At 37.4% G+C, this 15,701-nt stretch overlaps 1 protein-coding gene across 3 annotated transcripts in view; it reads right to left on the reverse strand.

Moving 5' to 3' along the window:
- Positions 1 to 15,701, reverse strand: part of Lim3 (Lim3 homeobox protein) — a 110,013-nt gene that overhangs the window by 14,207 nt on the left and 80,105 nt on the right. The window contains exon 1 of one of the 3 annotated variants that reach the window (XM_067769322.1): positions 2,111 to 2,564. The exons of the other annotated variants lie outside the window; for them this stretch is intronic. Within the exon in view, the coding sequence (XP_067625423.1) occupies positions 2,111 to 2,225 (115 nt within the window). The 5' untranslated portion in view covers positions 2,226 to 2,564. Of the gene's footprint in view, positions 1 to 2,110; positions 2,565 to 15,701 lie in introns of those variants that run through there. 3 annotated transcript variants of the gene reach the window in all.

Here is a 15,701-nt window from a genome sequence, read left to right on the forward strand (position 1 = left end):
TTAGTCATTTCAACAGCGAATTGTCAATATTATGGAAATGCATCAGCTTGCTTATTTTATAGAGAAACTTACGCTCATGGCACTCACTACTTTGTTCTTATGACTATGGTGCCATTTGACGGACGCCGTAGCGTGATGGTAGCGTGCTCCGCCTACCACACCGAGGGTCCTGGGTTCAACTCCCTGGATGGGAGTTTTTCACGGAAAATGTTCAGAGTCTTTTACAGATCATGTTTTTCTCTGCCCAAGCTCTTAAAAAATAAAATAAAAACTTTTCAGTCGGTGGTGGCTTACTGTATAAAAAGAGTAAAAAAATATTTATTCGGCGAACTTAGTATTTACCAAAACTAAGAAGATAAAGCTCGGCTAGAAAACGTCAATAGAAATATTTGTATTTTTGTCGTTTAACGACAACTTCCTTTTTTCTACGCCACTGCCCCCATTTGACATAAACTGTGCTACTTGTCTTTTTCTTTCGATTTTATTGGTATATTTTTTTAAAGTTCAACAAGCTCTGTCGGTGTTGAATTCAAGACCAGTCCATGGATATACTTGAACTGCATCTGTCGGAAAATATGTATCTTCATCGTTTGTATGCGGTTCAGCATAACGGTTGCTTCAAACTTGACCCAACCCTAAACATACATACATCATAGTTTCTTTTGGATCTTAAGCCATTCTTAGGGCAGCTAGCTTGTCACTGGTGTGATGGTTCAGCCGAACTCCACAGTGCCTTACTATGTTGCTGAGCGGCCTAAATTGCGCGGTAATTTAACGGTCGCGTGCGAAGTAATGGGTACTCTACCGCAGTAAGGAGCGCTGCTACCACAAAGTGATTGATAAAATAAATAGCGGAAACAAAAGAAACTTCGGCTTACTCATAGAAAATGCTGCGGCTCCCTTTGTCGCCAAGAAGATGAACAAAGCGACGAGTTCCCGATTTTGTATCGCAGGTACTCCTATGGGTGGATATCTATGGAAATTTGGAGATCTGAAGAAAGTTCAGAATTATTTTAAGATTCTCAAAGAGCTCAAGGCCGGTTTTAAATAAGACAAATGAAAATGTTTTTGTAATTAAGACTGAGTTCGAAATATCGAGTGATAATAAATTAAAAAAAAACATATTCATTTGTTTTATTTAAAACCGGCCTTGAGCTCATTAAAAATCTAAAAATAGTTTATATTGACGGCCAAAAACATTCTACAGAAAATTCAGAATGTTGAGGAAAGAACCCAATAAGCCGCTAACACTCTCCAAGTTGATAAACTCGAGCAATAGTTAAATGGAGTTTTTCCAAACTTCCAAAGGCATGACCTGAATCCCATGTATAGTGAAGTCAGAGGACGCACCAAACCGGTTGCAGCATTAGAACAGTAGTATATCGACGCGGGATTAAAAGCTGCTTCGCACACTTCCGTTCTCCAAATAAACAAGTAGGCGGAGTATATGTTGTACCCAGAGCAAAAAGAAGACGTAATCGCAGTGCTCCAAGAGGGGGGAGGGGGGCAATTTTGTTGAATTGTCAATGTTGTTGTTATTGTTGTTGTTGTAGCGATAAGGTTACTCCCCGAAGGCTTTGGGGAGTGTTATTGATGTGATGGTCCTTTGCCGGATACAGATCCGGTACGCTCGGGTAACACAGCACCATTAAGGTGCTAGCCCGACCATCTCGGGAACGATTTATATGGCCACATTAACCCTTCATGCCATCCTTCCCTCCCCACCCTCAAATTCCATGAGGAGCTTGGGGTCGCCAGAGCCTCGTCTGTTAGTGAAACAGGATTCGCCGCGGATAGGTGAGGTAGATAATTGGGTTTGGATAAGCTATATATTGCGCTGGCAACCTGAAGAGTTGCGCTACACAACCCCTTGAATCTGGTATTTTAGCCGCCTCTTACGACAGGCATACCTACCGCGGGTATATTCTGACCCCCTAACCCGATGGGGATTGAACTGGAAATTCATTTCCAGCATTGAGCAACTAACACAGTTTATGTAAAATATGTCAAAGTGGAACTACCTTGTTTTCTTGTATCATGATCTTTATGGTTTTTTAAGTAAAAACTATTTTTAGCAATTTTTTCGCACACAATGGCCACTTTCACTTACATAATAAAAATTCTGGCAATTGACTTAAATTGATTGGTGGCACACGATCATCACATTTTCCACCAACGGAGCACAGAAAGTCACTTTTAAACATCATAAGCTTCAAAAGTTCCATTCTGCTGTTTTGGAATTAGCAAAGCACAGCATTGGATTAAAAACAATGAAAACGAACATTCGTCGTTTAAAAATATTTACACACTCTCCATATTGATTGCTATTAATTATCCATTGCGCTAGCTTTTTTCTTTACTACAAATGCACTAGTGAATGTGAATTTTTATAATTTAAATTTCATAGAAAATATTTCAAATAAATTTTTCACAAACACAAATCGTTAAAAGGCGCCGTTCTTTTTAGCACACATCCAGCACAAAAAAAAAAGTGTTCCGACGACACTCAACTACCGACCGTCCGATTTAGCACAGAATATACGTGAGATGTGTACTCGTATTATTTGAAAGGTGCGTCTCGTAACGAACAATTCACGTTGACCGAATTGATGCACTGCAAACCCATCTTAACGGATGGACGGTTAGGTTAGATGTGCTCTCACTGTGCAAGTGCACTGGATAATTCAGGGTGAAAAATGGTAAACATAAGCGCTGACTATGAAAATACTACAACAACAACATACATACATGCAAATAAACAAACAAACAATGTTGATAACTTTATATTGGTATTATTTTTCTTTCTTCTTATTGCTATTCTTGTCAGTTTTGTATAAAGTTGCTGACATAATCGTGGTGGCTTCTATCCTCAATTTTTTCAAGCTCAAAATTGCTACTTCCAGTGGAAATTGGAAGAAAAATTCTCGCGTGAATGTGCTGAGTAACCACCAAATTGTACAGAGGACATTCGTTCATTTTGTGTTTAAGTAAATGTGTGTGAGTGTGTGTATCCATGAGGTGGTAATGAGGTTGGTGGGCGTGAGGGTAACACTCTAAATGTGAGTTGGTTCATATCCGTTTGACTTTCGATAAAAGGCACAGTGAGTTGGAATGTCGACAGTAGTCGATACAAATTTTGATCTATAAAAGTCCAATTTTCACATCCATTCTGCAACAGATGTCGCAGTGTTGTGAATATCAATTGGCACGAACCAGAATAGAAGTAGGATTAATGAAGACAAACAAAAAACCGCTGTGATGGCTGAATGGTTATAGCAGCGGCGCCTAAACGTTGCCGATGAAGGAATTTAGCAGTTCCCAAAATGGATCTATACAACGAGCTTTGTCAGTTGTCTACATTTTTTTCTTTCTTCTATTCTAATTTAAAAATTTTTTCAATTTAGAAAAAATGTATCATAACAATAATAATGATAAAAAATTATTGTTAGGCCTTGAGCTCGATTCGAACCCGCGATCTTAAAATTTTTTAGGCAACAAAATTCTATAAAGCAGCATGTCATATGGTAAAACGGTGTCAGATCACAAGCAGACCGAGGATTTGGATCTAAAAAATGTACGATATCGATAACATTTTTTAAACAATTTTATATTGAAATATCGATAAATATTAACGATGAATAATAATGTATTGAAATTGAATAAAATTTTTAAAACTGTTAGAATCTGAGAAAAATGTATTGAAATCGATAAAAAATTTCAAACTCATAAAACGCTATAAAAATCTAAGGATCAGCATGAAAGCATTGCAGTCCAGAAAATGCAATAAAATAACAAAATCGAAAATTATATATAACATACAAAAAAAATTTGCATATATGTAGCTACGGACTAAAGACGAACTGCGTAGCTCTTTTTGGATATCATATTTGTAATGAAACTATATGAAAAGATTAAACTTTGCATTTTTTTCAAAATTTTTATTTTTTAATTACATCTGCTTACAATAAAACAAGTAATGTTCTGATAAACATTCAAAGTGAGCGAGCGACAAAAATTACTAGCCCTAATAAAAATTTTAAATATATAAAAAGTTTCAGGGAGCTACGATGGTGACAATTTTTATACTCAGTTGAGCAGAGCTCACAGAGTATATTAAGTTTGATTGGATAACGGTTGATTGTACATATATAAAGGAATCGAGATAGATATAGACTTCCATATATCAAAATAATCAGGATCGAAAAAAAAATTTGATTGAGCCATGTCCGTCCGTCCGTCCGTCCGTTAACACGATAACTTGAGTAAATTTTGAGGTATCTTGATGAAATTTGGTATGTAGGTTCCTGAGCACTCATCTCAGATCGCTATTTAAAATGAACGATATCGGACTATAACCACGCCCACTTTTTCGATATCGAAAATTTCTAAAAACCGAAAAAGTGCGATAATTCATTACCAAAGACAGATAAAGCGATGAAACTTGGTAGGTGAGTTGAACTTATGACGCACAATAGAAAATTAGTAAAATTTTGGACAATGGGCGTGGCACAGCCCACTTTTAAAAGAAGGTAATTTAAAACTTTTGCAAGCTGTAATTTGGCAGTCGTTGAAGATATCATGATGAAATTTGGCAGAAACGTTACTCTTATTACTATATATACGCTTAATAAAAATTAGCAAAATCGGAGAAGGACCACGCCCACTTTAAAAAAAAAATTTTTTTAAAAGTAAAATTTTAACAAAAAATTTAATATCTTTACAGTATATAAGTAAATTATGTCAAGATTCAACTCCAGTAATGATATGGTGCAACAAAATACAAAAATAAAAGAAAATTTAAAAATGGGCGTGGCTCCGTCCTTTTTCATTTAATTTGTCTAGGATACTTTTAAGGCCATAAGTCGAACAAAAATTAACCAATCCTTTTGAAATTTGGTAGGGGCATAGATTTTATGGCATTAACTGTTTTCTGTGAAAATGGGCTAAATCGGTTTATGCCACGCCCAGTTTTTATACACAGTCGTCCGTCTGTCCTTCCGCATGGCCGTTAACACGATAACTTGAGCAAAAATCGATATATCTTTACTAAACTCAGTTCACGTACTTATCTGAACTCACTTTATCTTGGTATGAAAAATGAACGAAATCCGACTATGACCACGCCCACTTTTTCCATATCGAAAATTACGAAAAATGAAAAAAATGCCATAATTCTATACCAAATACGAAAAAAGGGATGAAACATGGTAAGGTAATTGGATTGTTTTATTGACGCGAAATATAACTTTAGAAAAAACTTTATAAAATGGTTGTGACACCTACCATATTAAGTAGAAGAAAATGAAAAAGTTCTGCGAAATAAAAAACCCTTAAAATCTTGGCAGGTATTACATATATAAATAAATTAGCGGTATCCAACAGATGATGTTCTGGGTCACCCTGGTCCACATTTTGGTCGATATCTGGAAAACGCCTTCACATATACAACTACCACCACTCCCTTTTAAAACTCTCATTAATACCTTTAATTTGATACCCATATCGTACAAACTCATTCTAGAGTCACCCCTGGTCCACCTTTATGGCGATATTTCGAAAAGGCGAACACCTATAGAACGAAGGCCCACTCCCTTTTAAAAATACTTATTAACACCTTTCATTTGATACCCATATCGTACAAACAAAGTCTAGAGTCACCCCTGGTCCAGAAAGACCACTTCATCTTAAAATACTCATTAACTCCTTTCGTTTGATACCCATATTGCACAAACGAATTCTAGGGTCACCCCTAGTCCACCTTTATGGCGATATCTCGAAACGGCGTCCACCTATAGAACTAAGGCCCACTCCCTCTTAAAATACTCATTAACTCCTTTCGTTTGATACCCATATTGCACAAACGAATTCTAGAGTCACCCCTGGTCCACCTTTATGGCGATATCTCGAAAAGGGGTCCACCTATAGAACTAAGCCCCACGCCCTTTTAAAATAATCATTAACACCTTTCATTTGATACCCATATCATACAAACAAATTCTAAAGTCACCCCTGGTCCACCTTTATGGCGATATCTCGAAAAGGCGAACACCTATAAAACGAAGGCCCACTCCCTTTTAAAAATACTCATTAACACCTTTCATTTTATACCCATATCGTACAAACAAAGTCTAGAGTCACCCCTGGTCCACCTTTATTGCTATACCTCGAAAATGCGTGCACCTATAGAACTAAGGCCCACTCCCTCTTAATATACTCATTAACTCCTTTCGTTTGATACCCATATTGCACAAACGAATTCTAGAGTCACCCCTGGCCCACCTTTATGGCGATATCTCGAAACGGCGTCCACCTATAGAACTAAGGCCCACTCCCTTTTAAAATACTCATTACCTTTCGTTTGATGCCCATATTGTGCAAACAAATTCTAGGGTCACCCCTGGTCCACCTTTATGGCGATATCTCGAAACGGCGTCCACCTATGGAACTAAGGATTACTCCCTTTTAAAATGCTCATTAACACCTTTCATTTGATACCCATATCGTACAAACGCATTCTAGAGTCACCCCTGGTTCATCTTTACGGCGATATCTCGAAAAGGCGTCCATCTATAGTACTTAGGTCCACGCCCTTTTAAAATACTCATTAATACCATTCATTTGATACCCATATCGTACAAACGCATTCTAGAGTCAACCCTGATCCACCTTTATGGCTATATCCCTAAATGGCGTCCACCTATAGAACTATGGCCCACTCCCTCATAAAATACTCTTTAATGCCTTTCATTTGATACACATGTCATACAAACACATTCCAGGGTTTCCCTCGGTTCATTTTCCTACATGGTTATTTTCCCTTATGTTGTCACCATAGCTCTCAACTGAGTATGTAATGTTCGGTTACACCCGAACTTAACCTTCCTTACTTGTTTGTTTTGTTTTGGTTTTCAATCTTAAACATCAAAGTCTAGAAACTGTTTGAAGGACCCACTATGCTCTGGCGTTAAGGCCGCTGTCAAAATTGGCCTAACGGGTCGTGGTTGGACACTTGCCTCAAAAAACAAAAGAAAATACGAGCGCATGTTATTTAAGATACACGCGATCCGATTCCGAACTAATTTCAGTTCAAGTGCAAATAAAACAATTATTTTACTCTTACACCCGACGTTTCACTAATGGTTATAAGCATCTTTGGGGATTCGGTAAACCTTTGTACGCCGAAAGAGTCCCCGAAATCATCGTAAAATAGCCCCTAAACGACCCCGAAATGACCCTTAAATCACGCCAGAAACCCCCGAAAGAGTATCTAAAATCATCCCGAAACTACTCCAGGAGGACACCGACGGAGTACACGAAGTCATACCAAAATTATCCACAAAATAACCATAGAGTCCCAAAATCATCCAAAAATCACCCCGCACGACCCCAGGAGGACTCAGAGAGAGTATCCAAAATCATTCTGAAATGACGCCCAAATGAACCCGTGAGTACGCCAAGGGAGTCCCCCAAATCTATCCCAAAAGTTTGCGCAAATGACCCCGGTAGGATCCCGAGGGACGGAAATACCAAATTCTATATAATGAATTTTGCTTTTAGCGGATGTGCCAATATTTGTTTTTTTTTTTTTCAAAATCAATGCCATTTGCAGCACTGTGCAACGTGAGCGGATTGTGCGCTCAACACTTTACTATATCGGCTAGCTGAATGGTTGGCTAGCTGTGTGCTTGGGGTAAGCGTTGCATTTGCTAAAGTTGGTGTTGTTGTGCTCCAGCAAGTCAGCTAGGTGGGCTAGTCGTTTTACCTCGAATAATTCAGACAGTGTTCGTGTGGCTGCGCTGTGTTCAAAAATGAGTAAAGATGTGTGTACGCCGCATCTGATTGTTGAGCCATGCATCCATGCTTATGGCTCTTAGTTGAAATTCAATGCACAAGCTTTCACTAGGATATCTGCAGCTACAGGAATGTAGATAGTGTGTACATACAAACAAATGTATGTACTTAAATAAATTATTTTTTTGCTACGGCAAATATTGTAAGCTCGTTGAATATTGTGAGATTTCAATTGGGAATGAAAATGGAAAAGCCAAAAGAGGCGACTTGGGGGAGTAAGAGAGTAAAATGAAGGAAATAATTCCTTTAGCGAGAGCAGACTGAAACGCTTTTGTACTGATCTGGATTGGTTGTTTTGTGAGTTTGCATTTTTAGGGAGTGGTCTTTAATAATGTACGTTTTGTTGTTTGCACATATGTACATATGTATGTATGTGTTTGTGTGCTTGTAAATGCGGGTGCGTATTTAGTGAATTTTGTTTGAACTTGTTTCAAAGCATACATATACTTACAATAATTCTTACATACACACAAACATACATACATACATACATATTTACATATGTACATGAAGTGCATTCAGTAAAATAAAAATCCATATGATGTATGTATTTACTGGCAAAGTTATGTACTTTAGTAGGCACATACCTGTAAGCACATACACTGATTCGTAAGCACTTAAACTACTTAGTCTGTATGTATAGATGTGTTTATGTACATACTTATGGACTTGCAATGCGTTACGAGTCTGATTGTTTTGGCGTTAAAACGTTTTCTGTCATAGACATTAAAGTGACCTTAAATTACTTAGTGGTATGCTTGTTTGTTTGTGTCTGATGTAAAATTCTTACATACATTTCCTTATACCTAGGCACTTAGAACTTGCAGTCCTTTGACAATTATTCGTGTATAAAGTGAAGCAAACAAGTTAAGCCACACGAATCTAGTAAATTTGTATATTTTTTTGTTTTTGTAAGAGTACCTATATTTTCCACACTTGGTAATATTGAACGGCACGTTTATATGCATTATGCTTTCATAAATGCAGAATATATATATATCTGTGGCAATTTGAAAAAACAACCTCTTCGAGTTAGGATATTGGCGATACATAGACCCTTATCTGAAAAGCTAGCCACGATTCGCCATTGTAACTTCCTATATTTTGTAGCTGCCATTTGGCGCTAGGGCTATGAGTAAGTAACACAAGGAGATCTGTAACGGATTTCTGTTATGAAGCCAGAATATCACTTTTATCCTAACTCGAATTAGGTTGTTTTTTCAAATTGCCACACATATGTGCTTGATAAATTTTTTATACTCAGCGTGCTTTGCATACAGAGTATATTAACTTTGATTGGATAACGGTTGGTTGTACAGGTATAGAGGAATCGAGATAGATATAGACTTCCATATAACAAAAGCATTAGTATCGAAAAAAAAAAAATTATTGAGCTATGTCCGTCCGTCCGTCCGTCCGTTAACACGATAAATTGAGTTAATATTGAGATATCTGCACCAAATTTGGTACACGAGCTTTTCTGGACCCAGAATAGATTGGTATTGAAAATGAGCGATATCGGATGATAACCACGCCTACTTTATATATATATGTATAACATTTTGGAAAACACAAAAAACCTGATTATTTAGTAAATAATAAACCTGGAATGTTGAAATTTGAATGTGGACTGATATTGAGACTCTTGATAAAAATTTGAAAATTTGTGATAAAATCAATTTTACAAATATTATTAATCAGAAATCAAAAATCGTTAAATCTATCGTAACAAAATTCGGCAGAGCGGTTTCCTTTAACGAAATGGGTTAAGGACGACGCCCACTTTTATATATCTTTGCAAAAAAGAACTTTATATCAATGGTATTTCATTTCCCAAGTGGATTTATAACAATAAATAGGAAAAACTTCAAATTTAAAAAAATGGGCGTGGCGCCGCCTCTTTTATGACTTAGCAATTTTCTATATTTCGGGAGCCATAACTCGAAGAAAAATTAACGGATCGTAATAAAATTGGGTATACATATTTATAAAAATATTTCTAGTAAAAATGGACGGGATCGGTTAAAGACCACGTGAACTTAGATATAAAACAAGTTAAAAGGGTCGTAGACTAGAATAATAAGCTATAACTTAGCAAAAAATAGTTTTGAATCAATGATATTTCACTTATCAAGTTTTACTGTAAGAGGAAATGGGGAGACGTTTTTCTTTTAAACGGGCGGTGCCACGTGTTGTGTAGAAAAGTAATTTATCTGAAATGAAATGTACGTTGAAGCTCACGCTGGGTATATAATGTTCGGTTGCACCCGAACTTAGACACCTTTACTTGTTAAGTATACATATGGCAGAGTGTATTACATAAATACGAGCCAAACCCGTGCGCATCTTGCGCAACCAATCTAAAAGTCTCTTATCAAATATCAACAGAAATCAGCTAATCTATCAACCAATTAAAACTTACACTTGCGCTGCCATCTGGCGTATGGTAGCAACTGCCGGTAATGCAGTACAAATATTGACATTAGTGACATAGTACAAACAGATTACTTTGTGTGCTCACAATCGTTTATTTTTAACAAATTATTTTAATAAAATAAAGCTAAACAAAAGCTCTCCGACCAAAATGGCCAAAGCTCGCTAATAGCCCCAATGTCCATCTTTACAACCAAAACTTTATTTATAGATTTGGATTCCAAATAAGAGCGAAAAAGGGACCCGTACATAAAAACAGCAATTAGAAATAATATATGTGACCCGGTATATGAAAAAGTGGCTTATGACTCAAAAAAGAAATTGCGAGAAACAGCTGTTAAAGATAAACAATGCATTTCTTCAGTTTCTTAGTAGTAGTAATTCTTTTTTAGTCATAAGCCACCTTTTCATAGACCGGGTCACATATATGATTAAATTTATCTCAGTTTCGTATTGACAATGGTTGCAAATTTGATAAAATCGTAGCTGAATTTAAAAATCGATAGTAAAGCTGATATTTAATGTGAGAAAACTCTTCAACCGGCCCCTTTGCGCAAGAGTTTCCTTTGAAGAGTACTGCAATGCGGAAACTGCGAGGCTTGTAAATGTCCTAAGAAGACCAAACAGTAGAGCCAGGTTCATATCAGGCGCCTGACTTATTCTTTACGGACACAAGAAATGAAGTTGAGCGGTCAATGAAGACGTCACATAGACTGTTAGCTTAACTAAGAGTGATCGATTGCACATTCAAATACCCCGATAATAGGGAACGAAAGTGTGAGATTCAGAAAATGCAATTAGATACATGGTTTGAACTTTGGACAATCTGAAATCGCCTGATCCGAATGGTATTTCAGCTAATGAACTTAAAGCAAATTTTGATGACTCTGAAAATGTTCTCACAGTGCCACTTGCATTAGCTTATAGGTATCCTAGGCATGTAACTATTAGTTGACTTTGGATTCATTATCAAAGTGCGTAAGGACGAGTACACTAATCACAAAAGCGTTACACCGGGAGACATTTTCCGAGACATCTTTGTAGATATAGAAGATGCCTTTGACATCGCCTCTTGCAGTAACGTGACTAGCGCGGGTCTAAGTCACAGCGCAGATGATGATGTGCTAGTAAGACAGGTTCATTTAATGCTGGAGTACAGAGTCAGTGGGGTTTGGGTAGACGAAGGGGGGAATTTAGGGGGGGTTGACTGTTGATAACGCCAAAAAGTGACGGTCTTTCTACCTTAACATGGTTCTTGGTGTTTAACTTACTTCGCCTTGTTTAACCCTAAACATTCTATTTTCATAATTGGACGAACCGACTAGGCAGGGCGATACAGTGTTACTTAAAGTCACTGGTATGGTATGGAATGTCGCTCCGGTTCGGAAAAGAGCGACGATTGCGCCATGCCCACAATGTCTACAGCCGCTGCGGTTCGCGCTGCATGAAAGCATTATCATGAGATGAAGACACTTAGAGGAAGGTATTGTATGGAGCATAAGATAGTAGCTGATGGGAGTAATACCCCTCAATTCAGCCAGAAAATACGGCGGAGGACAGAACGTTTAAAGACGGGGGGCTAATTCTTGCTAACTGGCTAACAGAGCAGGCTTAAGTTATGAAGGCAATACTTCTCCTCATTGTTAGATAACGAGTGGGGTTACGAGGGAATATACATTGCCTAGCCCGACTATGACGAAATGAGAATTGCAACTCTTATTCCGCCTAGAAAATAGAAAAGTGCAGGGAAGCGACGACCTAGCGCCAAAATTATTCAAAAGCGCATACTAAGAACTCGTAAATACTGCGCACTAGCTCCTATCCGAAATAGGTCGGACGAGCGCATGCCTTCAGATTGGAGTTTAAGTATGTTCTGTCCAAGGTGACGGAATCAGACAAGGCGAAGTCTTTCGTACGATTTCTTGAATCTAATGCTGGATAAGATAATTCAGAGCCAAACCGCGGTGGCAAAATCTATTATATATGTTGAATTCGGTTGATATTGATGCCATTGGCTTTCGCAAACGCGGCGAAAGTTCTGCCCTCCAACGATTGAATAAAAGAAAAATTACTCCTATAAATTGGCAGGACGCGACCTACATGTTTTATGTTGACCCCGACCGGCATCTACAGGCAGATGAATTTTAACTGAGAAGAATTTCATGGCAGAAATACAGTCGGAGCGATTTTCTAACACTGCCGACGGGCTACCCTTCTTAGGAAAACTTGTTGCTATCGAAAAAACTGCATTCCAAACCTTCGATGTTGCCCGGGACTTGAACCCAGTACCTTCGGTGCAGTGCGTCTTGTGGTAAATGAGGACAAGAAGAAGTACTTTCATTCGCATCACTGTTGACGGATATAAAATGGAGGCTTCGCCTATTTTGCAATCATCATCAATCCAGCGACAATGTTAGCCCAAAAATCAAACGGTTCTTCTCTGATGTATTTGCTTGAAATCATGGAAGGTATGGGAGACTATGGAAGCGTATTTGAAGGTTTCGAGAGATAAGATCTCCGAAAGATCTATGTTCCTGTCCGTGATGCCAATGGCAAGTATCGAAGGAGGTGTTATGACGAGCTCTGTGAGCCTTACGCAGATGTGAACATAGAGCAGCGAATAAAAATTTCCTATCCGTAATTAGGAACCCAACCAGTGAGTTGGGAGTAACAGGTGTAGAAAAACTTGATCTCTCTTGCTGCTCCTAACTGGCATCAGATATAGTGGAGGAGGAATAGCTGAAGTGAATTGTTACACAACGACCAGAATAGCCTAATATCAATGATGATGATGATAACGAAGCAGGGAAAATAATAAGAATAAATAATCATGATACTGATAGATCTAAAAATATTCAATAGGAATTAGAGGGGAAATGTGTTTGAAACAAGACTTTCCGGTAAATTATGGCGTTTTAATTTTCCGGAGTTAGCAAGACCTTTATATCGACTTTGAACCGGATGCGCCAAGTAGTAGGCATTTTCCTGGGAAGCTTTTCATCGCCATCAATTATTAGCACTTCATTGGCTAAACGATTTTGGATATTTCGTGACAAGTCACGTAAGTTATCCTTGTTTCGTGATAACTGTGGCCATTTGGTAGCATCACGGGAGGTCAAGGCTTCCACCACCTGCCTAGCCTCTGCTTCATAACTGCTTGGCCGGTGCGTCTTGGTCCATTTGCATAACATGATCAGCCTACGAAGCCTTTGGGCTTCATTCGCTGCACTATCCTCATATCTGCGTAAAGCTCAATATAACTCATGCGATACTCGCCATCGCCATCACGGGCAGGGTCACACATAATTTGTTTTTCAAACAATCTTAGAGCCATCTGATCTTCTCTTGATACCGTCGATGAAGTTATACATCAGGACAGGTATGATGAAGGACTTGTGGACCGTGATTTTTTTTCGTCGTGAGAGGATTTTAGTTCTCAACTGTCGACCCAGTCCACTTGTCATGGCTCGAATAAGTCCAGTCGAAGCTTTTGTTCAAACACCGCCAAGTGCATTTTCACTTAAAAACACTTCGAACTAAATCCTCTTAGAATTATTAAAAGTCAAGCAAAAGAGCCTGGAGTGCCATCGGACTATGCAGAACCCTTGCGAATTTCCATGCTAGGTTTTTAAAGTTATTCAAGATTTGGGTTAAAAATTTGAGCAAGGACTTTTTTTGGCAAATATACGCCTAACGTTGCTTTTGCTTTAGTCCATTTCTAGTCCATTTGGTTCTCAATCGGCCTTCCAAATTATACTTAATGTACGGATCGCTTTCTATTATAATTGGATCGGTTTCCAAACAAATGGAACCAGAAGTATAAATCAATAGAAAGTTTCGACGTTTCGGACATTCCTAATATATAGATACATATACTAGGGTGGGTCAAATTTATTGTTGAAAAGGCACATCCAGTTTCTGAATCTATGGGTCATACTGAGTAATATTGTCCATGGGACCATAGGTCTGAAATGAATTTCGAGCCTCCCTAATTTTGTTAGAAAATATTTTTTTTTCAATTTTTATTATTATTTTTGTTAGAAAATATTTTGGGCTATTTAAAAATTGAATTTGCAATATGGAAAAGTAAAATATTCGTCGCTATAGGGCACTTTCCTACTATTTTTCGCATTTTATCGCTTCTTTTTGGGGAAAATCGACGAATTTGTTGCAAAATCCTACAAATATTTTACTTTTCTATATTGCAAATTCAATTTTTAAATAGCTCAAAATATTTTCTAACAAAAATAATAATAAAAATTTCTAAAAAAAAATATTTTCTAACAAAATTAGGGAGGCTCGAAACTCATTTCAGACCTATGGTCCCATGGACAATATTACTCAGTATGATCTATAGATTCAGAAACTGGATGTGCACTTGAAGTTTTTTTTCCCCATACAATTTGACCCGCCCTAACATATACATATATATTAGACTGGGTCTATTTATTAACCGATATCGCGCCATCGATTTTTCGATATGATTTGGGCTCAGGAAAAAAAAGTAAAAGTGATTGTAAAATTTTCATAAATCCAAAAAAGTCCGCTAAAAAATATTTTTTTTTCAAAAATCTGTTATCGCCAACGTTTTTAGCGGAAATTTTTGGGTCGAACAGGGTATTCATATGAAAATTTGTTTAGTAAGTCATGGAAAAAACCTTAATAATCAAAGTCGAAAAAAAGTAAAAAAAAATGAAATTTCGCAGGCTCGAAAATTATTTTTTTGGGTATGCGTAGTGAAACTTTTTTTCCTGAGCCCAAATCCTATCGAAAAATCGATGGCGCGATATCGGTTAACTTTCGTCCATACAAATCGACCCACCCTAATATACATACTACATATATTGTCAAATAGTGCTAAATATTTTACCACCTCACAAATCTTCCTCATGAGTTTAGATTTTCTCACTAGAGTGTTGTGAGCTTTAAAAATTCAAGAACCCAACTTACGAGTACATAAACTTGCATTTATGTGTATAGCTGCTAAACGTTTAAATTGTAATTTATGAACATATAAAAAGTCGTTGCCTTACCGACATAATTTCACTGAAAATTGTATTGTTGTAATGTCTATAAAACTACGAGTAAGTATTGTACGACTAAAAATTGGTGACAACATCACCGAGGGAGTACCTTGGAATTGCCATTAAAGACAATAAAATGGCAACCATTCGTTAAAAGTAAACAAGTCAACATTGTTCGAGGATAAAAGAAAAATTCAGACAAATTTATCGTATCCACATACTCATATATACAAACATACATACATACACAAGCATGTAAAAAGGGCGTGCCACAAATGCCTCCCCACTAGTTGACTCCATATTGACGCATAAATGGGGGTTGGTTCGCCGGCAAGTGCAAAGTAGAAAGCAATGGAAAATCGCGGTTCCTTGTATCTACTAAAGTTATGTACC

Source organism: Eurosta solidaginis, chromosome 2, assembly GCF_040869045.1.
Source record: "Eurosta solidaginis isolate ZX-2024a chromosome 2, ASM4086904v1, whole genome shotgun sequence".
Lineage (NCBI taxonomy): Eukaryota > Metazoa > Arthropoda > Insecta > Diptera > Tephritidae > Eurosta > Eurosta solidaginis.